The following is a 23,701-nucleotide window of genomic DNA, read 5'->3' as shown; positions in this document are numbered from 1 at the left end:
TATTATGAGGGCATGTAATTTTATCTTTTGTTCTATAAATTCAGCAAGAAGTAGAATTATGTGTCTTCATTTTTATTTGAGTCAGAATTAAGTTCAAAGGAAAATTATTTAGACCAAAATGGAAATTACAGCTTTGAGAAAATAATTATTTTATGGGACTAGTAATATACATCGTAAAGTCAAATACAAATATATATTGCTTTATTACAACGTATCTTTTAGCATTGTAACAAACTGTAGTAAAATGACTTTGTGTTTTTCTCCATAAGAACAGTGTTAAACCTCGCGCAGTTTTTCGCCTTATGTTTGATCGTAGCATTTTGGGAAACGTCTCGATTTTATTATATAAATAATACGCATCATAAAGCCTTTTGGTTCATTATGTTAAGTATGTAAATTTTTAATATTTAAATAATAGAGTACAATAAAGTACGAGGTTTTTTTAGAATAACATAAAATATGAAAATAACTAAAAATCGTTTGGATATATCTTTTAATTTTATCTTTAGTATGAGACAACTCCCATAATATTCTTCTTCTACAAATAATGGCGTAAAACTGCATGAGGTTTAACATTGTTCTTAAGAAGAAAACGTAGAATCAATATACTACAGCGGAATCTTAAGTCATGACCCCGCGAAGGGACTTTATCATATCAGAATGTGGAATAAAGGTCTGACATTTGAGTGACTTATTCTAGTCATATAGTCCTAATGCACTCTGTGTTTACTATACTAGCCGTATTTAACTCCTAAGACTACATTAGTTAACGTTGACTGAATCCACTAAGACATTCGTTAAATTATTTAGTTTAAAATCTCTGATTTGGTACGCAATGTTTACGTAATAACGCCTATCTAGAATATTATATTGTCTTCCAAAACCCTGATCTTAAATTACTTGAAATAACTGAACCCAAAGTAATTCTCATAATTCAAATTCATAGTTTGAAGAGAACAGATAATTATACTTTGACCAAACTACGACGTGTGCAGACTATTCAGTGGAGTACACAAGGTACACTGTCTATGTTAATTGTCCTGTAGACATGCAAGCTCAGTGCTCAGGTTTTCTGAACCAGACAACTCAACCACATGGTGAACCGCAACTTGAATCATTAAATTGAAACGCCTCAGTGACCGTCACAATCAATATGCACCTCCGTCACAGGAATGTACTTTTCCTGCAACTTCATACTTCATTTAAAGGTTATTTTTGACGATGGAAGGATTGTGAAGGAAACAGGATTTTTCCGGACATTTGCCATCGTTCAGTGAAACAAGAAAACAGTAACACCTGTGTTACTGTTTTCTTGTTTCACTGAACGATGGCAAATGTCCGGAAAAATCCTGTTTCCTTCATACTTCAGCCCATATTAAATTATTATTGGCTATCAAATAAGAAAGTGTGTTTTTAAATACAACTAGGGTCCTGATGGCGTCACAGTGTGTCATATTTATTCCAGTAATATCATTAAGAAAATTTGCTTTGAGTGAATTTTGTAGTTGTTGACATTCAAAAAATAATTAAAACTCTTTTAAACAATACATTTAGTATTTGTTAAGAAATAGAACATTGAATGAAAAAAAAGTGGAAAAATAGTATTTGCTACGTTCAAAAAAACACGTAATTTATTGAAAAATCATATGTTTACCAATGATTAAAAACTTATAACTTATTATAACATAGTTTTACATAGATAGAACCGCATACTACATAAAAGTTTGAAATTAAAAATGGATAAATTATATAAAATATTAATCAAATGTTTTCTTACAATATCAGGAAACAGTGTCAGATTATCTAAGGTAATATGCGACTGTTATATACTCATACAATAATGTATTCATAATCATCATTCAATATATCCTTATTACTGTATTTATTAAATATTATTACTATTGGATATTATATATCCAATCTAACTTACTAATATCATAGAAACTTGGTACACATAACTCGTGACTTAAATAGAAAAACTAAAGTATTTCCATAAAGATAGAATGGGGGTTTAAATGGGGTTGCAAATCAAAGAATGCTGCCTTATTTCCATCCATCCGGCGACTTAGAGAGATAAAATTTTAGATACGCACGTGCCTATGATAAAAAGCGTTTTCATGAAGACCAACCAGCTATAACCGTTGAAATGGGGTTGCAACCCCTAGGGAAACTATACTTTGTTTTTGACTCCCAGCTGTACTAAAAAGGAGAAATTCTACACACATGTTTAGGGTGCATAAGCACCCTACGGACTATCGGTACAGGAAGTATATTAGACAAAAATACATTACAATTGTCGGAAGTAGTCGCTTTTCAACAAAAGTAAACTTTTCAGACCAACAAGAGTATGTAATTTGTTACAATATTCCTTTTTACACCCCTATTTCTTTATCACACTGATAGAAATTATTACAAATTGTAATCTTTGTTGTTGCAGATTCCGAGCTAGAGGACCTAGAGACGCCACCCCGTTACCGACCCGACAGTCTCGCCGCTCTCAGCCGAGCCACGAGGTTCACCGAGCCCGAACTCAAGAGGATCTACCGTGGCTTCAAGGCCGAGTGTCCTACCGGAGTCGTCAAAGAAGACACCTTCAAAGGCATCTATTCACAGTTCTTCCCGAAAGGAGGTTGGTTGATTTTTTTACTTTTGCCCAAAGGACTTAAAATAAAACCTGATTTTTATTTTTATCATTTTCTGGATAAAAGTTTATTAAGTCATTTGCTGGGCAGGAACTGCTACCTGTTTACCAATATTAGTGATACAGGAATCCGGCCATATGATGGCGAACTGCAGGGAAAGTTTGAGATAAAGAAGTTTAAAAGTGGTTTTCTCACGTAACTGGGCGATCACAAACTTCTCTCGATCACATGAACTCGAGTGAGGTATAATGATGAGCATGCTTGACTTTTAGTGCCGGGATTTTTTTAAACCACAGGAATAAGGAATTTGCGTGTCACTTATTCATTTTAACAATAACATTAATATTACCTGTGAGTTTGAATGTGATGAGTTTTATGTTGACAAGTAAATGGCGGCGTTATGAAAAGTCCTTGTCTACGAGATTATGGAAAAGAACCGGAAGTGTATTTTCTCCTCGGTTTATCCATACATTATCGGTTTCACACACAGCACATATATTATACACCAACGTGAGTTTATTGTATAGTCAGGCACAGCCGGAGGATGGAATTTTTCACTCCACCTCTTAGACCAGAAGTATATTATATAAGTGCTGGGATTGAGGGCTATTCGACCGAAGTAGATATTTGAGACATATAAATATTTGACAGACTGGGGCAACAAGGCAAACTGAACTATGTCACCAGAAATAAATTAATTCGAACCGAAACATCTACATACCCAAATCCAGAAATGTGTCAGGCTCGTATCGGAAGTACTTTGTAAAGCCTGATGTGGGAAGAATGAATGAAGGCACTCTAAGTGTCATCAGGCAGTGCAGGTTTACCATTCAAAAACTGGAAAGTACTAGTAGGACTACACATTAATGTTGTCTAGTATGCGCTACTCTTTACGTAATATCAATAGCAATTCACCTCCGTTTTGATTCAAATAATTTTCTTAAAGCTCTATTTTTCAATTCAAATGGAGTTTCATTTCACTGATTAAGTGTTTACAAATATAGAGTTTAGAAAAGATCAAAACACTTGTGACTGACTCTTAGCATTATTGATTTGTGCTCATCCATTCTGATGAATTTTGAAACGAAATCTCTAAATTTAGTTTTTACCTTAATACTTTACCACGATTTTACCCGAATTACGTCAAAAATTTTTAATCATTTGCATTGTAGGTACGTAAGCGGTAAAGGCAGGGGTGAAAATGTTATCATCTAATCTAAGAATTTTGAGATAATATTCCTTGTTGCAACTACTTTAAATAAATCATGCAATATTTCACAAAATGTTGTATTTTTATTTATATTTTAGAGAAATCTTTGTTTACAATACTTTTGTAGTCACATGGACAGAATTGTATATTTTTTTTTATTAGTACTACTTAAATTCCAATTATTTCAAAATTTTAAAAGGCCAGTCTTTTACACTTTTCTTTAAAAGTTTAGGTGTTTTAAGGAGCTCATTTTATTGCTTAAAGATGAATTATTTTATTTCATAAAATAAACACGAATTTATAGTAATATGTATTTCTTTAAAAAAAACTACATTTCTCCGTAATGGGTATTGTTTGTGGAGGTTATTTTGTTGTTTTCAATTTTATAACAATCAAACAAACAAAATCAAATTCTTTAAGATACTCGTTACTATTATGTTTTAAATCAAAAGTGTATTTATATTATCAACGGGGCACTATGCAATTTTTAGAACTTGTACGGGTAAGTTTTTGTTTACCCGAATAAAAAGTTAATTTTGGCAGTTCTTAGGTGTTTTTATTATGTCACACTTTAATCCTAAAATTGGAATCTTTTCTCCTATATGAGCTAACATGCCCCTTTCAATTTTCAATTTAATCTATCGATAATTTTATCAAGACTCTGCTTGCCGGAGTAAAGACAACATCTATGACAATATATGGGCCATGACATTCCACATAATGTATTATTTTCAGTCCTATATGTGAGAATATGGAATTTTTTTTCTAAGAGAGCGATGTTGTAAGTTATTTAAGGTAACGACTACGATGGTAAATTTTAAATGCACTGTGAAATCAGAGAATAAAATAACAACTATAACTCGTCACTGTTGCGCTTGTTCCAGTGAAGCCCGTAGGGCGTTGTTATGATAATATTCAAATTAATGTTTCACACACGTTGATGAATATAATCATAAAAAGCTAACATAAGTCTAGCACAATTCAAAACTTCTCTACATATTTCTATCATAACATTATTATTTGTAGGCCTGCTATCAGCTACCTGTTGAAAACTCTACAGTAAATTAAGTTTGTTTCCATTTTCTAAACTCTACGTCAATCACTTCTCATTTCCTGTTTCCTAAACTTTCACTACTACTGTATTAAATTTGTTTTTATAATTTTCAAAATACAGTTTTACCTACTTTTGCTTTGTCTCTTGTGTTTCTAATTTACTTTTATAGGCAATGAAGATGTTAAATAAAATATTCGTTTGTATAGTAACCTATGTTTGAACGTAATAAATAAGTTACTACATAGTATAACGGACATTATTCGTCGTTAAATGGTATAGTGACCAAGCGTGCCTATCAGCTGATCGTGCGCTCGCTGATAAAATCTGGCGTGCTGCCAGGATCAAGAAGAGCGCTAATAACCTGAGTATTTCCGTTAGAGACGGTGATCTTAACGAGCGCAGTGTCCAATATCAAAGTAGTGTGGTGGCCACTTTTAGATCTATAAAGAGGGCTTTTATTCTGAAAAATGCACATCACTTGGTCGGATTGTGCAGTGTGCAGTGATAGGCCTAGATGCCTGAGGGGGGAGACATTTGACCTCGAGGATCATTATTTGTAAAATTGAGTAAAGTGTTATATTATATCCGACATATGTGGCACAAGAGGCCTTAGAGTTACATTTTGGTAAAACGTGTATCCCAGGCATGAAACACAACGGTTATGGGCCTTCACTATATGGAGACGTTCGCAAGGTGTATGTCGCAATGAAATTAAATTAAATTAAAAATCCTTTATTTATGCAGAAAAATCTAGTACGTGATTCATATATAGAGTAGTGATATGTCTAGAGTTAAGACAGAGTTCACGCAATACTTTATACGCTATCAAACAGTTAGGGGCAGTGAGATTTGGAGATTTCTCTAAATTGGGGCTCGCCCGAAAAAACAGACAAAACATAGTGAAACTTAGTTATTTTAGCTATTAGAGTTCTGATGGATAGTAGTGTCAAACAAATTAATAAACAACACCTATTGTATTGGGGATCCGTCAAGTTTTTAAAATGTAATTTAGGAAGCTTGCTATTCGAACTGAAGGTAACAGCATTTCCGGGTAGCTCTGAGAGTGCAAAGACGGGGATTGTAAGAACTTCGGAGAGCAATAAGTTTTGTAAGGACTTCGATAACACTTGATATTTGGACATACAGCTCATTTATTTCGTCCTGAGATAGCGCTGCACTGTCCACGGTTTCATCCGATTCCAACGAACACGCATACACATGGCTTCAAAGTCACTACGCCTCTAAGAAATTACTGTAGGTTTTGAGTGTATGAAGTTGCGCACGAGAGGAAAGGTGATGCTTCAATTTCAAGTTCACTGATTTTGTTATTCGCACTTTGATAGTTAGTCGACTTTCAATTGGGCTCGAGCTTTAGTTCACAAAGTATGTTGAACGGCTTTTAAAACATAGAACACAATAGAGAAGATGAAAGTAAACAAAATAATACGCAACAATATGGGTCGGTAATTATTAAACACAATGATTAAATTCCAATTATTCCATAAATCATTAAAGGTGAAAAATTATAAGACATTCATAAAAGAGAAATATGTGTCTAATATAGGCCTACCAGAGTTACTTTTAGTTTAAAGTTCGGCATAATTGTTTAGATGGTAAAACGACTAAATTAGCCTCGGTAATAGGCTTGAGTACCAGGAAGAATAACTGTTAGGTTCCAATAACAATTTGAATTGTAAAGTAGATTATGATAAACTATTGGATATGACAAATTGGATTATCCAATAAGATTTAATTAAATATGTTTCAATATTTCAGAGTACAAAGCAATAAACTATTTTGTATTGGATATTTAAAGTTTTTTTAATAGAAGTACAGACATAAATAGTTTTCTTTTGCAGGTTGTTTAATTTAAACCGAGAAATTTAAATATGTACTTCATATTCGATTTATTCCATTTCAAAATAATTACATAGCAATAAATTATTTTACATCTTTTTTAAGAATGAAACATTTGTTTTAGATGATAAATATCGCAACCTATTGGAACATATTATAATTTAATTAACTAACAGAGAATAATAAACATACACATAAGTCAACTTTTAGATTCGAAGTGTAAATTAGCTGTAAATTAGATCATGTACTTAAATATATATGTTGTTAGCAAATACAGTGGACAATCATTGTATTTAATACAATAAAATTAAAACAAGAGTTGTCTGATTATTTCATAGTAAACCTTCAAGCTGGTTTCAATGATATGGTTCAATGAAATACAACGTAAACAACGCACAAACGGTTCTAGCCTTCATATGGATTCGGGTCGATCGATCGAGTTTCTCTGGGAGAGAGTGAGTCCAGAGTTCGTCCAACAATATCTTGACAAGCTGGACGCTATAGAAGAGAAGGTGAGGGACTCTGATCAATAATCTACACAATTTAGACGAGGGGGGAGTAAGACTGACGGTGTTTCAGAGTAAATTTAATACTGCAGAAACAGTACTTTACAACTTAAACGCGAACCCGTCTTCAAAGTTACACAATTTACACAAAGATTACAAAGACAAATTGACAGAGACAAGAACTACGAGCAAATTACAGCGTTATGACAAATGCCAAAGTTAATGATAAACTTGTCATGAACAATTTTAGTTGAATGTATTAAATTATATCAATAGGATTATAGCAAGATATTGGGCTCGAAGAACTAAATGTTTAATGTGGAGATTGCAATAATCAAAAACAATTTAAACAAATAGATTTTTACGTTACGGGGAACACAAACAAACAAATGCAACACGATTTCCTATGTCTGATTTAGAAACTAGTGAGAGGGAAGAAAAGTAAATTGATGCCGATTCATCGACGTTGTAGCTTTGTGCTTGTCACCGTGAGGGCAGCACCTCCAGCTAGTTCAGAGCCTGCAGTGGGTCAACCGGTGACCATGGAAAAACTAACCACTTACGACACTTATCTTGTCGCTACAACAGTCGCTGGCATCGGCTGGGGGGGCAGTTGTTTTAGGGGAAATCTTTAGTCTCGGATTTGTGGAAATACCAAACATGCACTAGACAAGGTTCAGAGCTGCTCTACTACTACAAACGAGTTAAAAAAGAACATCGGAACCCAGGACGGCTCTTCTACAGCCTCGGTAGAGAGAAAATAAGACCGCTTTTGCTACTTCATAACGCGGTGAGTAAAGCGGCATTACTACAGCCAACGAATTAACGAAGTGTTTGTTGAGATATTGTTCACGTTTGATGTCATGACGAAGCTGGAATCAAGCCGGCACTGACGGGTCAGGCGTCAAGGCATGCTCTTGGACGGGCAGGCAGAAGACAGACAGACAGGGACCACGTGATGAGTCCACCAATGAGAAACGGCCGTCACATCGGGCGATGGAGGCAAATTACCCTATATCAGCTCACTGGCTCTACATGGGAATGCCCTGAACTAATTTAAATTATACAACTAAAGCTTACTCTATCTAGATATATTTAAGATATTATACAGGAGAAAAATACACTCCGTCTCTGAGCAACGGAGGTGTGCAAAGATTAGCATTTTCAAAATCAGTTTAATTATTCTCAGAGTTGCTGTGAGAAGTTTACTAACCTACACCAGGGTACCAGAAGCGCTTTGTTAGAGTATTTTGAAACATGGCATGGAGCAACGAGGCGGAATAAGATGGATTGGTTTTTCCTATGACCATAACTAACCTAACAAGTACTAAATAAATATTGCTATTTCTGGAAATGGTCCTATTGAGGTCTATTGGTTGAAATGTAGAAATTCCGTTCTGAAACAACAGCACAGGGTTAAGTACAGAGCTTGGAATTTTCCAATCTAATAGCACCTCAGAGATGCTGTGAGAAGTTTAATAATCTAGGTCAGGTTTACAGAAAAAGCTCCTGTATGAATCCTTTGATACATGTCATGGAGCAACGAAACAGAATAAAGTGTTCAGATGTAGTTTCTTCTAATAATCATTACTTACCTCATAGATGTTATGAACATAACGTTGTTCATAGTAACAGTCTGAATGACGTCCCTGTTGGATGCAGTGTGGAATTCCTTTTGGAGCAATGAGACAGGTTTTGTGGGAAATTTGTGTTTTGGGAGAATGCGGTTTTCTATTGTTCTACTATTGAATTCGTTATACCAATAATACTCGAATTCGGTGTAAAGTACTAAACATATTATTATTTTCTTCTAATGTTTATAAAACATTCACACCATATTTAGAAGGACGGTAATAATGGGAAACCATATATTTATAATGTATAATTTTGAAATTAATTGTACATGTGTTCAAAAATTTTCACCGTTTTAAAAATAACTTAGTATCGGCTTTTATTAATTTAGTTTTTTTTTAATAAAAATTATGTTTTTATTTTCTTAATTTTTTATTAAAGTCGGTTTATTTTTATTTTTAAAAAAATGTATTAGATTTCATACTAATTCTAAATCTATCTTTTAATTCTTACAATAAATAATAAGCTAATACATTGAAAAATATTCATTCATGCTATATCGTAATTTAAGAAAGGAGGGAAACATTTTTACAGGAATATTACATTTTTTATTACATTTTTTAAGGAATATTTTATAAAAATGCTAACATTAATGTGCTAATTAAATTGTATTAATTGGCTTTCCTGGTATTACAATAGTTAAATTAAAAATTACATCTGAACCAGTTGAATAAGAATCATCGCTGTATATTATAAAAGAATAGAACCCCCAACCTCGCGCCTGAAGGTAAATATGAGCTATAGTTTTAATTCCTGTGCATTTTATAAACCAAGTACTTACGACATAAATGTTATATGTGCCATTTACTTATAAGTTCGGATACAGTGTAGCAGATTTTTCATGGTGTTTCTTATGTCCAGTTTGCAAGCTGATATGGGCATCGCGGTTGCAGGCTCAGAGAAGGGTCGCTGTGATATTACGGGGAAGAAAAATCTTAGTATAACACAGAGTTTACGCTTACTTGTAAAAGTATAATAAAGGATTGCAAAACAGGCTCCTTAATAAATATACTGTGACTAAGTAAAGAAATGATAATTTTCTCATTTTATTTACCTGTATATGCAAGTTGGAGGAGAGCGGGATCGCTACGTTACCGTGCTGAGTTGCGCCCCGGGCACCACCAACAGTAGGAACGGCCTTGGTGAGTGGCCACCCTGTGTTGAAGATTACGGATGTTATGTTTTAAGGATCAACGACGTTTAAATTTAATAAAGGTTCAAAATTAAATATTACATGCATACAATCAATTTTAAACCAAATTAACTAAAATTAAATCAAATTAGATCACTATTTTGGCGATATATACAGTAATTTAAATGAAATATACTCATATTGTAAAATTATACGTGTTTGAAAAGTGTTGTGTACGTTTAATGTGGGAAATCACTGACACTATTTCATACTATTTCTCATCCGATTTACTGAAATAATTTTTATAAACACCAGATAGTGGATATTATTCACTAAATATCAATTAGTTACATATAAAATATAACTAAATAGCATAAAATACAGTTTAGGAAGGAATTCACTGTATGAATTTAGTTGTCACATGTGCAGAGTTTTAATGACAGATCATAATTAAACGTAAACTTTTTATTAATTTAATTTACCATTATATGGATTAAATGGGTTTCCAATCATTGAATTAATTAAAAGTAACCATTAAACCAACCAAATTTCTAGTGCGCCAATTATTAGTTTGTCAGAAGTTGTGTTTCACCAATTAGTTACTTTGTTCATTAAATACTCTAAACCAGTGGGGACATAAATGCCAGTCGATGAATACTAAGCATGTTTTCATTAATTTGCCAAAACATTAAAGTTAATCGATTCTGTGGATTTTGCACAACACTGAAACTCAATTTACGGAAAGACAATGGCTGGGCGGCTTTACAAAAGTCCAATCTCGATAAGTTCGGCTGAACAAACAAGGGGGCTTACAACACTGTAGTACAGTACAGGGCTCAGAGCACCCCTCCGGCTAGCCGCCCAGCGGAAACATTGGCGATAGTAAAAGTCAAATAAATATCGTGTTTTACATGTTATAAACACGCCATACGGTTGGCGTGGAAACAAGAGCACATAAACAACGGATGGCTCATCTTGACCTTGTACAATCGATTAGTTCACTTCCTGCACTCACATTCCGCTGGAAATTCGGTCGTCTGGGCGGAGTTTCAATAGTTTTAAATATACACAATGAATTGCGTAAAAGATTATATTGTCAGTAATAATGGAAAATACAAGCATTAGATTTCAATAATTTCATTCAAATGAGCATATCTCCTAAAAATACTGACTTCATTAGGTTAAATTGAATTCTTGCTTCCGACAACAATACAATTTTATAAAGTAAGAAATACTGCAAATTAAAAAGTATAATTTTTGAAAAATTGTCAACATGATTGCTATTTTGATTTATAGTTTATTTATAAATGTAAAAATAATAGAATTTTAAATAGAAAAATAAATAAATATAAATACGGATTTTGATTCACATAGATTTTTAGGATACAATTAAGGATCTTACATTTAGCGTAGCTATGGTAGGAAGAGTTGATTCAATGTGAATGTTTAGTTTAGCTCAAATTCACCTTCGTTTAGTGCAGCGTCTGGAATCTGACGCTGTCACAGACTTCACTCCTGGAATCTGGAGTCATGTTCGTCTGAAGAGATACAAAAAAGTCAGTGACAAAGAAGCTCAAAGGTATGGGTGTATTTGATATCATCTAGACTACACTATATTGTGTAATCTAGGAGAAGTGTCATTGCAATTGTCTCATCGGGTGAACAATTGAGGGTAATACGATGTTTTAGACACGATCTCTAAGCACGGTGGGGCAACCGATTTGCTATACGTTACGTAGCACTTTTTAGTTACAGTTACCCATTCAACGATGACAGTCCAAAAAGGCGGCGACAAAGAAGTTAAAATAAACATCGATTTGCCATCAAAGACACGTACACTCTAAGATATAGTGTGTTATAGGTGAAGACGTATTCTCATTGCCCATAAAGTGTACATTGGAGTTCACAATGATGTTTTAGATTCGATTTCTAAGCACGGTGGACCACTGAGTTTACTACACACCTCTTCACCACTGAGTCACTTCAGGTGAATACGACTCCTGATTCCAGGAGTCATGTCTGTGACAGCGTCAGATACAAGACGCTGCACTAAGACGAATGTGAACTGATTACCAGCCGTAATTATATCTTTACAAAATAAATACGTCATTAAATACGTCAGAATTAAATAATCTGTGAAAATTACGCAAACTATTATGGTGGGATATGGTTTACTCCATTGACAAGTTATATTGCCCTAATTGTCATAAAAAGTACTAAGTTACCCATAATCATGCCAGGATTATCGTCTCGATCTTGCCCATGAAGAAATAAAGAGAATGGCAAATAAACAGTTATCTAAGCTAGAATTTGTTCAACTGCCAAGAATTCACTGTTACTACTGAGTTAAGATGGTGCGATCGATGTTAAACACAAATCCCTTTAAAACAACTTCCCGGAATACAAAAAGCAGAAAATAAACTTTTCATTACTTCGCGTAAAATTAAAGGCACTTAAATAGGCCATTTTTAATCTGACCTTCCGTTGAAGATAAAATGTGAACTTCTTGCAGTACATACATGAGCTATAGCTTCAGGGAGTGATAAAATGACATTTACAATCATGAATCCTTTCAGAGTAACTAAACTAAATATTATGTTTACGCCTAGTTTTCTTTCTCTTAAGACATAAAGCTTAGAAACTACACTGAGTTCTAAAAATAACTTTTCCTCTGCTTCCGGAGTAACAGGATATTCTGGATGGGTAACGTTGGGGGTAGGGGCCGCCTCCTGTTGAGTGAGATCCACGAGGAAGGATTTGGGGCAATTATCTCAGTTGGGAGAAGGGGAAAGCCAGTTCCGTACCAGCCTCTCCAGTCAAAGCGGGCAGGCAGCGCACTTATGTGTAGGCTAGTAACAGCCCTTAAGACTTGGCGAGAACCACCAATTCCAACAGTCATCTTCTCTAGTAGACTAGACCTATCGATTTACTCTTACTCCACAACAATATCTCTACATTTGCGATTAGTGATGTGTCGCTCCTGCACTCCCTTAAGTTTGCTCAGATATAAGTGACACATCTGTTTTGCCTGTACCAAGTGGAAGATATGAACCAGACAGAAGTGAACCCTTCTGGGGACAACGCTTAGTCGATGGGATGAAAGATGTTGAGTCTGAAACACTTAATGTTGACCAAAATGTAACCCTAAAAATATTATATATGCATATTATCCAGAACAGTTTCAACGACAACCGCAATGATTTGAATAATATTTCTTCCTTTTTGCATTTTTTAGGATTTAATTTAAGTCATAATATAGTATAGTATATTGATGGGTAATAAGCCACATTATTTTATCATGTTAATCTCTATGTAAAGGCAACATTAAAGGAATTTATAAGTACCAAGGCTCCTGGTTTAAGCGATGAATATAATATATCTTTTGTTCCTCCTAATTTCACCACCCACTGTTCTAATGTTCCAGCTAACACGAGTCAGTACGCCCATTATGTGTTCAACTCGCTGGACCAGGACCGAAGTGGCTTGCTCAGTTTTGAAGTAAGTAAGTGCTGTTTCAATTTAGTTTTTTTTATCAACTCACAAGCATTTTTTCCCGAGTTTTGTAACAGAACTTTATGTAATAGTAGGCTAATAGTGAATCAAACTTGAAGAAAGTACCTGCTTCACTTTGAAACTAAAGGAACTAAGTTATTAGAAGTAAAACACGATTCGAGAGCTAGATACTGATCTCTTGCTCTGGTGTTAGTTAAATTCATCAAGATACTCGTAAGAATGAATTGAATAATAACAACTTCAAGAAAGAATATACCAATGTTAACCCATCTTAACAGAAGTAGCGTTACGATTACGAACAAAATATCACAAGACAAAAACAATATGATACAGCAACTCAGCAGTTAGTAAGGTCTGAGTATCACTTTCCATCACGGAAAGCGTGACTGCCCGACGCAGTGACACGATGCGGTTGACCCTGAGACAAAGATATAACAACTGAATTGCGTGAGTGTAAAAGGAAGTGGGTAGGCCCTTTCAGCCTTATTCTTGTGTGGCTGTAGTAAGGCGAAGTCGTCCACTCAATTCCCCATCCCACGCACGCCATCGTGTCTGTTGTCTGGCCGTCAGAATTGATGTACATAAACTACTGGATAGCGCTCTCAAATGGCGCAGCACTCAAAGTGGTCTGTCTAGTCTGGCAGCGCCCCCTCCTTCCCAATATGGTTAACTTTATTCTGCCTTGAATAAAAAAGCAGTCTAATCTCTTTCTACTTATTTTTTATCATTGTCTTAGGCAGATAAGCTAACAAATTTGTTGTCAATTACACAACATATTATTATGTTTCCGTAAAACTTTGTTTGGACCTCACATATTCGGAGACGGAATATTGACCCAAAACCCACTATTTTTACTTTGGTTTGTTATAAACTAAAATATATTCAACAACGCTAGGTGGTCAATTTGTGATGTTCAATTCTTCACTGTAAAGTGTGACGGGATTACAGGAATTGAATTGCTTAGAACTAGAGGTGTTTGGAATGGAATCCTTTACAAAAGTATTGTTCTTTGTCCAGTATTTAACTTTAAATTTAGAATATCAACTTTATTAATTTTTTGAACTTTGTGTAAAGCTATAAGTAATTACATTTATGACAAAGAGAGTTACTCGTGTAAGGCTTTTTGTTGCACCTCAATTAACTAATCTAATTATTTTATATATTTATGAGAAAACTCCTTTTGTATATTTCAAGTGATCATGAGAAGTTTCCTCGTAAAACAGAGACACTGTCAATGAGCGCATAAAATGTTGTTTGTTTTAATAACAAAATATCTATAGTTATCAAACTTGTGAACTAACACTACTACTCGTAAATACTAATTAATTCGGCTAAACTTTATAAATCCTGAGCAATACTTTCAGTCAGTGGCACACAATGTGACCGATAACTTTAAAGAGTGCAAGCCAACTGTAACTGGGTCGTCGCATTAACAGCGAGCACTAAACTGTTGTATTGCTCCATAAAATGCACAATAACATCTTACAAGTCGTCTGGGTCGGCCAAGCTCCCCCCTGGGATGGCGCTGTCTCGGCGGACACCCTATCTTGGCATCAACACTACAGAAGTTACGTTCAGATCTCGAGTTCATTTCTTATTCAAATGATTTATGCAACTTCCATGAAACACTACAGTCATGCTGGAAAAGATTTTCTGTTATGAAAAACCACATAGTAAATTAGTTGTAGAAGCTCTTTAAAATCTTTGCTGGATAGTACAAATGTACCGATTCAGTAGTCAGTTTTCAAGTTTTCAAGATTTCAAGTTTTTTAATAGTTTCAAATATATTTACCCTTTACCGAATTTTCATTATTGGTCTCATAAGAAACGGCTTTAAAGATGTCTTGAATACATATTTCTAAAATTGATAAGCATAATAAATGTTGAAGCCTTGAATATAGACATTACGATTTTTTACCGCGGTAAGCTCTGATAACTTAATTGCATATTTTCAAACTATTTAATGGAGTATGAACATCCTTATAGAATGTAAAAACATGCCAATTCCTCAGATGCCAGCAATATTGTAAGATTCGAATTTTGACCCATAGGACTTGACAGCGTGAAGTAAACACGAATCACAGGATCCATTAATCCCATGCTTGTATGCAATGAAGTATGCTTGTTACATTCTTAATTATTTTGGGGCATAACGATGCTATAATACGGTTACTTTTTAGAGCTTAGCCTAAAACAATTATATTCCAAACTAATTTACATTTCCAACTCGTATTTTTTGGGGTTTTTCGATACATACATGTATGAATTTTAATTCTTTCAATTTGACCTAAAGACTTCTGCAGCGAATCACTGATTCTTCCTTTTTGGGTAGGCTGAAATTAACCACTTATCCATGAATATCTGTAAAACCTTGTTAGAACCTTAGTCTCCATTCTCTTTTATGAAACCAAGAGAAACAACATTGTGCAGGTTCATGGTTTTTACACACTCCTAACACATCTTCTTTGAATACACAAACAGTGATTTTTTTAAAGCTATGAGGAGCTTGGATCGTATTTGTTATAAACTTTCTTGATATAAATCCATCTTACTTTTACATGCATTTAGGTGCAGAAAAAACACCTTCCCACTAATCCTTCCTTATTGGTACTTGACACTGTTGTAAACTTGTACACAATAATTTTTAGTGGTCAAGATTTATAAAACAATATTTGTATGAGAGTTTTGGGGCATAATGTTTGTAGGAGATCTACTTATTTGTCCCGATACTGTTACATCTGATTCAGCAATCAAGTTTACTGGCATGACATTCACTTTTCAATCTTCCGTTTATGATAACGACTTAACAAGCTTTTATGTAACGTAAAAATGACACGTGACCTAAGACTGTGTGACTTATTGTCAAATTCAGCTTGCTGTAGATAAGGTCAAATTTTACTCAGGTACATTCGTGGTCGTCATCATCATTATTAATTACAGTCTGTTTAGATATAACTACTAATGAAGCGCTTGTCATGCGACTTGTATGGGTCAGGATGACATCATGAAAAACTAATATAGAAGCAGATTTCATATCACTTTAAGATATTCATCTTCTGGAAAGCTGGATTTTATTTCAGGATTGTTACTGCATGAGAAATTAATATAGAAGCAAATTTTATTTGACTTTAAGGTATTCATATTCTTGAAATGGGATTGCATTTCAGGATTTGACAGGCTTATAAGGTGGTCAAATGTTTTACTATTCATTAAAAATATAATACGAATTTCAAGAGTTGTTTGACACAAACGCGTTGGGGGATGGTCAAGTTCGTTGAACAGTATAAAACATTACATATGAGGACAGTAACATTTGATCACTTTTATATTTCAGGATTTTGTCCATGGGTTGTCCATCCTCTCCCGCGGCTCTCTCGACGAGAAGCTGCGCTGGACATTCTCCCTGTACGACATCAACGGCGACGGTCGTATCACGCGCGAGGAGATGACAGACATCGTCACCGCCATCTACGACCTCATGGGCAAGTTCGTGGAGCCTTCGGTCGAGGAGAGTACGGTGGCAGCTAAGGTCGACAGGATATTCCAAGTAGGCACGATTTCCCCTTAGTAGGGTATTTTATTCATCCTACCACTTGTAAAATATCCTATTTGAATAAAAGCTTACCCATCTGTAGACCAAATTTTGAATAGTTACATTTTATTCAAATCGGTTGTTGCATTCCTTAAAAACCCGAAAGAAAGTTGCCTCGATGTTATATTTCAATTGTTAAAAGATATAATATACTATTTTACTTTTTTTCATAGATGCGATTCAACTTACATCATGGAACTCCTGTTGAATGAATGTAACTAGGTAAATATATTCTGGAATTGGTTTATTGGTGTTGTCCGACATGGGCAAGTGGCAGATGGAAAAATAGTGTGACAGGAAATATATAGGTCAGCAAGCCAGTAGATCAATAAACGACAGTGTTACACTCGCGGTCTTTTCAGAGGATTTTCCATTCATCGTAGTTTATCATTTCAATTTTTATGACACGTTTCGTTAAGAGCTGATTCACGTAAAGCTACCTTTGAGTGTTTACTCATAATTTTAACAATCAACCTCAAACACCATTGACCTTAATTTTGGTCGTAGAATTATGAGAAATGTCTCATTTAATTAATATACATCCAAATGTATTTTTATTTCTTTTTTACACATTAAGTCCCATTGGTGTATTTTACATGTTTGTCGCTCAGTTCCATGGGTATCACCGGTGAGTCTAAGGAGTCATTGCTGACACTCGATGATTATCACTGTTATCGTTTGAAATGTAAAAACTCCTTTTAAAATGACTCAAGAGCAATATATATTTTTAAGAAACTTGATTATGTGGCAGCATGTTTTTATGTTGTACCCAAGCGGGCTCGACCTGGGACTCTCATGAGTTGTAACAGTTTATAACAACAGTAAAATAAGAGTAACTCACATTGTTTACCTGCTTTTTCCCGTTCATTTGTAACAGGTGGAGGGCATAAAACATCTAAGTATCAGTATAAAACTGCCGTGAATATATAGCCAGGCATTCCCAATGGTGCCCATGGGCCTTTTATTATCATATGCTCGTGACTACCACCAGTGATTCTTAATTTTTATTCTTCAGACATTTACAACCAATCCTAAAACAAACCATAGCACTATCGTAGAGGTAAAAATATAATATAATATAAAATGTACATCTCTAGGCTATGAGCAATACGAGTACACTGTGCTAAAACCTCTGGCTGAGTGGAACCATGGAACTCAACCTCTTTAGGTAAATTTTAAATTCATTTTAAATTTTAAATAATTTTGTCTGAATATAAACAAAAATATAAAACTGAAAAATTTGTATGTGCTCATGAATTATATTGTTAAAATTATACAAGGATGCGATGTAATAAAAAAAGAGGCATTCATATATTTACTGGTTGAAATAGTTCTAATGGTAATCAAAATGGCCGTCAGTATAGCCTGATCTATGTGCTTATATATCTCGGGCCCTTCTAATTATTAATTTACACATGTCGACTGTTTGTCAGACAGCTTACATAATTTTATCAAGGATATTTTTACAAGTCATAATTTAGGCATTGCATATGACACAATGCCTCGGTGTAATGTACTTTATGATATGTAGGACTTTATTTATCACTTTTTATTACATGATTACCTTAAGGATAACTGGCTATTACGATCCAACGTACTACCATCAAGGACTGGAGGATCAAATTTGTAACAAACCTAAAACCTAGATCACGTTTTAAGTGCTTTTAATTGTTATTTTCTGAAAATTGTTACAAAGCTGGTTATGCTAGCGGCTATCTTGAGTCTGGTCCAATAAAGCCATATTAATCTTCACATTTATACGACGTTATTACAAATTTTAGTCGTGGATTTATGGGAGATTATTTTTTAATGAGCACCGAGAAGCTATTTTGAAATTTTTATCGGTTATGCAAAAAAAAAAACTAAAAAAATTGTTATACGTCACCATTTAATAATTCAAAAAGTATACATTGACAAGAAAACCAAACAACCTTTGTTTGTGAACATATCTTTGGATGAAACAGCCCCCATAATATATATATATATATATATATATATATATATATATATATATATGAGGGCTCTGTGGTGTAATGGTAGCACATTCACCCGGCAAGTGAGAGATCCGGGTTCGAGTCCCGGCGGAGCAAGTACTTTTTGCGATTCAATTTTTATTGAAATAAATTAAATTCGGCTATTGCCATTTATACAGATTTAATGAATGTAAATAAAAGTCATTTGACAGGTATTTGGTCTTCCGATCATATGTTAGTTTGGTTATTTAAACACATATGTGAAAGAAACGGCCAAATACAAAATAATTGAATCGTAAAAAGTGAGGGCTCTGTGGTGTAATGGTAGCACATTCACCCGGCAAGTGAGAGATCCGGGTTCGAGTCCCGGCGGAGCAAGTACTTTTTGCGATTCAATGTTTATTGAAATTAAATAAATTCGGCTATTGCCATTTATACAGATTTAATGAATGTAAATAAAAGTCATTTGACAGGTATTTGGTCTTCCGATCATATGTTAGTTTGGTTATTTAAACACATATGTGAAAGAAACGGCCAAATACAAAATAATTGAATCGTAAAAAGTGAGGGCTCTGTGGTGTAATGGTAGCACATTCACCCGGGAAGTGAGAGATCTGGGTTCGAGTCCCGGCGGAGCAAGTACTTTTTGCGATTCAATGTTTATTGAAATAAATTAAATTCGGCTATTGCCATTTATACAGATTTAATGAATGTATAAGGGCGTAAAGATAAATTTACATTGTTCGTATGGGATAAATCTCAGGGCCGTTTTACGATAGCCAGTTCTTAATTTCCATACCATTAAAAAAGAGAGTTTACAAAATAACTTTAAAATTCCAATTGCCTTACGCCGTATAGGTTTTGCGTTTAAGTACAATAATTTTATTTTGTCTGATCTCCAGCTTATTTTTAGGTTGAATATTTGCAGAAAATGTATAATTATATTCCAAAGTTGTCTACGCCCTGTTGGAATTTGCCTAATCACTACTTCAAACAGAAGAAGCAGAGTTATTGAGTATAAAATAAAACCATTATATTTAGAACAGATGTTACTGATCCACAGTTCAACGCAAGTTGAGAGTCAAAGTGCCTTATTGTTTTCGGCAAGGTCAACAACTTTAAAACTTCAATCACTTAATTTTCATTTAGCTTCTTTGTGTTTCAATTGTACCATTTTAGTATTTATCCACGGTTTTTTCCAGAAAATGGACCGCAACAGGGACGGTGTGGTGACGCTGGAGGAGTTCCTGGAGAGTTGTACGAGCGACGAGGAGATTTCCAGGTCGATGTCGGTGTTCGATTCCTCCTTCTGACAGTCGCCTATCAGGGCTCGGCCCTTCTGGACATAGCGGGGTCGACGTTACGTGCTGTACTGTATACACCAATAAATATTTTATATATTTCTAAAAAACACGTTCTTAGTGAAATATAGTTTTATAACGATAATAAATATTCAAATTAATATTTCTGTGATGGTACGTTAATGTGACGAGTGGGTCGCCCTACACTCCCGTCTGCATCCATGTAGTTAGGAGCCGGCGTTCGTTTGGGTTTTGTAAATTAAAAGACGTTGTAGATCATGTACCACGTGTAGTTTTAAGGTGTATTAGGGCGAGATGGTGTTGTTGTATGGTGGAAAATAGCTTTAATAAATGTAACCCGGTGTGACAGAAGTGAGGCATAGTGAGTGATAGTATAGCTTTTCCGATTTTAGGGGGAGGGGAGGGAATCAAACCTGATTTAAAATAATTAACTTGTGAAATCTTGGTATTTAAATAAACAGATTTTTCAAATTTACGTCGCTTTACAAATTTGGTCAGAGATTCCATTTCAAAAATCAATAAAACTTGTTGTTGTTATAACATTAAATTATCGTATATAATAACTTTGATGAGAACATAATAATAATTTTTCTCATAATCAACGAAAAACATTTTTAATGAGGTCAAAATTAGAAGGGACACACAGTGTTTGACCATGGTAGCTGGTTAGTCCGAAAATGGTGCGATTCGCGCCAATTTAGATGACGGGAGGAAACTTCTCTTGTTTGGCGCGGTGTTTACTATCAGATGGTCGGGTCGTGACGTAATTATCCAACCGGTCCGTGTTGTCACCTCGACACTAGTGACGTCACTGTGTCTGCCTTGAGCCCGAGGTTCCCGCGTCCTCTCACGCTTGACCCAGACACTCCCTAGTTCCTAGCACCCAAACAGGCTTCTAAGTGCATCTAACTGACTGATCGATCACACAGGAACTGCTCAGAAGTTACGAATTAGGGTTTGAAATAATAGAAATCATGTGCATTATAGAACCGATAGTACAGGCAATTCTCAATACGTCAACAACTTTTAATGTTAATAACTTATGAGGCAGATTTAATCTTTGTTAGGGCATAAAAATTAGCAACTAAACTGTACCTTACGGATTAAGAAGAATGAATTTCGGATTTTCTTGGGTATTGAACCATAGTGTGCAAGGCTGTGCACCGGACACTCTAATATCATAATATCTAGTCCACATTAAATTGTTTTGCTGTTTAAAATCTATATAATTTAGCCTATTGTTGCGGTAATAAAAATACTATAAACTTGGCCCAAATAACCTCTATGAAAAATATTAAAACGTTATCTGTCACACGTACACCTATACAAATACAAATCCAAACAAATTTTCTTTAACGTTACACTTTTATGAGAAAATGTAAAAGTCTCTTACATGCTGTTACCATATTATCAACCGAAAACTCTTCCATTTAACAGTTAATATTTTAAATTTTAAAAAGACCACGCCATTTCTATATAAGTTGTATATTGATTTGTTTTATAATGGGAAATGTATTTATTTTACTGGAAAATTAATAAAAAAGTGTTCCTCTAGCTACATATTCTTTCATTGTATGAGCACTTGCATTTTAACATACTTTCTAATCATGTCATATTTGAGCAAAACTTTGTCTAAGTGAAAAGGGTAATGAATTGTAACAAAAATTTAAATTATAAGTGGGAATGTTTTCAATTTTGTGTCTTTAAGCCATTTAAAAAATATCTTATGAAAGGATGACCAGTTTTCACATCAGTTATATTGGAAAACTAAGGTGCTCTACATTGTTATTGCAGACCCTTTCTTTTATAATCATGCAAGAAGTTTGCTACACGCTTTATTTATGATCATTTTAAACTAGTATACTTTTAACTAAGAAACCATTTTTCGTTCAAAATTATAATATAGGCCTACATTTAAAGCTGAAATGTGGCTTTTAGGCAATATTGTCTACAAATTAATTTAAAAATTAAACTTTACCAATAAAATGTTTAAGTTATTGTTTTGTTTAAACTATGACCATTGGGCATTTTATTTGGATTTAATCTGGAAAATCCAACTGTCAAGACTTTTGTGAATATTGTTATATGTTGATTGTTAGAAAACTATTACCATCGTTATGTAGCCTAGATTAATGTAACAGAAATATTTGTGTGTATGCCTTGACTGTGATTTAAATATCATAATGTAATGTTACGTGCAAGTATTTTGTGTTGTTTTTTTACATCATCGGTGTGAATTTTAAAAAAGGAAATTTTTGGCGTTCTTCATATCAACATTTCTTTTAGAATAGTATTAAAAACCTTAGTATCTGGCGACTCTTGAACAGTTTCCTCGGTACTTGTAAGCCCTCTCTTGCTTTCTTGGTGTCTCTAGAAGCCTGTTTATTGACTGTACCCAGCAAACACCGATAAATTGTTGTGCTATAAATTCGCTTCGTATCTATGTATCTTGGTAAGATACCTCTAATTTTGCTCTTGTAAATTATATTATATAGTGTTTGTAACCTTCCCCATGACTTATCGAGAAAACCGAAAATGTACTTTTAACTTAGGCTGAAATCAATTCAAATAAAACTTTTACCACGACAATTAACGAGTTATTTTATTTGAGTTATGACAAAGTCCAAATATCAATGTTGTTTACTGAATATTTTAGCTTAACTATTAATTTGTAGAATAAATAATTATTTAATCAATACTAGATATTTTTGCTGGTAATAAAAATCTAAAATGCTGAAATCGTAATACTAGAAACCTAGGACTGAATGACTCAAAAATTAATGATTTCGGATAACTTAATTCATTTAAACATGTTTTTAGCGTAATTTATATTAGTGAGACATTTTAGGCCTACTTGTCTAAATGGCCTAAAATATTTTCAATATAATGCAATTAATTAATCACAATTATTTTATGGTTAGTTAAATAATTACTATGCGATTAAAATTTAAAATGGCCATTTATGAAGTGCGCTGCGTTTACTTATTGTATAGAAATAATCGAAAGGCCAAACATGTTATATCCTGCTGAATACCGTTATGACTTTGAAGAGAGAAAGCTCTGAACCACGTACCCCTGTTGTATGCACAAAATGATCTATGGACTTTTGTAAAAACATGTTGAAATTTCATGTGATCATGTAATCTGTGAACGATGTTACAATGTTACAATGTTATGTGTAGCTTACTGTTATATTCTGTACTCAATTCATATAGAATTATTCGGACTACAGGAAGCAAGCATTACAATAATTAGAGAGGGGGCCAAA

At 34.1% G+C, this 23,701-nt stretch overlaps 1 protein-coding gene across 5 annotated transcripts in view; it reads left to right on the top strand.

The window, feature by feature from the left end:
• The window catches only part of LOC124352731 (Kv channel-interacting protein 4), a 344,993-nt gene extending 321,659 nt beyond the window's left edge, over nt 1-23,334 (top strand). For 4 of the 5 annotated variants that reach the window (XM_046802365.1, XM_046802369.1, XM_046802368.1 and 1 more), the window contains 4 exons: nt 2,438-2,629; nt 13,458-13,531; nt 16,881-17,093; nt 20,314-23,334. In XM_046802365.1, coding sequence (XP_046658321.1) covers nt 2,438-2,629; nt 13,458-13,531; nt 16,881-17,093; nt 20,314-20,424 — 590 coding nt within the window. In that variant the 3' untranslated portion in view covers nt 20,425-23,334. Of the gene's footprint in view, nt 1-2,437; nt 2,630-13,457; nt 13,536-16,880; nt 17,094-20,313 lie in introns of all 5 variants that reach the window. The other variant, XM_046802366.1, reaches the window with a different exon arrangement.
• Nucleotides 23,335-23,701: the final 367 nt, after the last annotated feature.

Source organism: Homalodisca vitripennis, chromosome 1 (genome assembly GCF_021130785.1).
Source record: "Homalodisca vitripennis isolate AUS2020 chromosome 1, UT_GWSS_2.1, whole genome shotgun sequence".
NCBI lineage: Eukaryota > Metazoa > Arthropoda > Insecta > Hemiptera > Cicadellidae > Homalodisca > Homalodisca vitripennis.
This window is presented reverse-complemented; position numbering and strand designations above follow the sequence as displayed.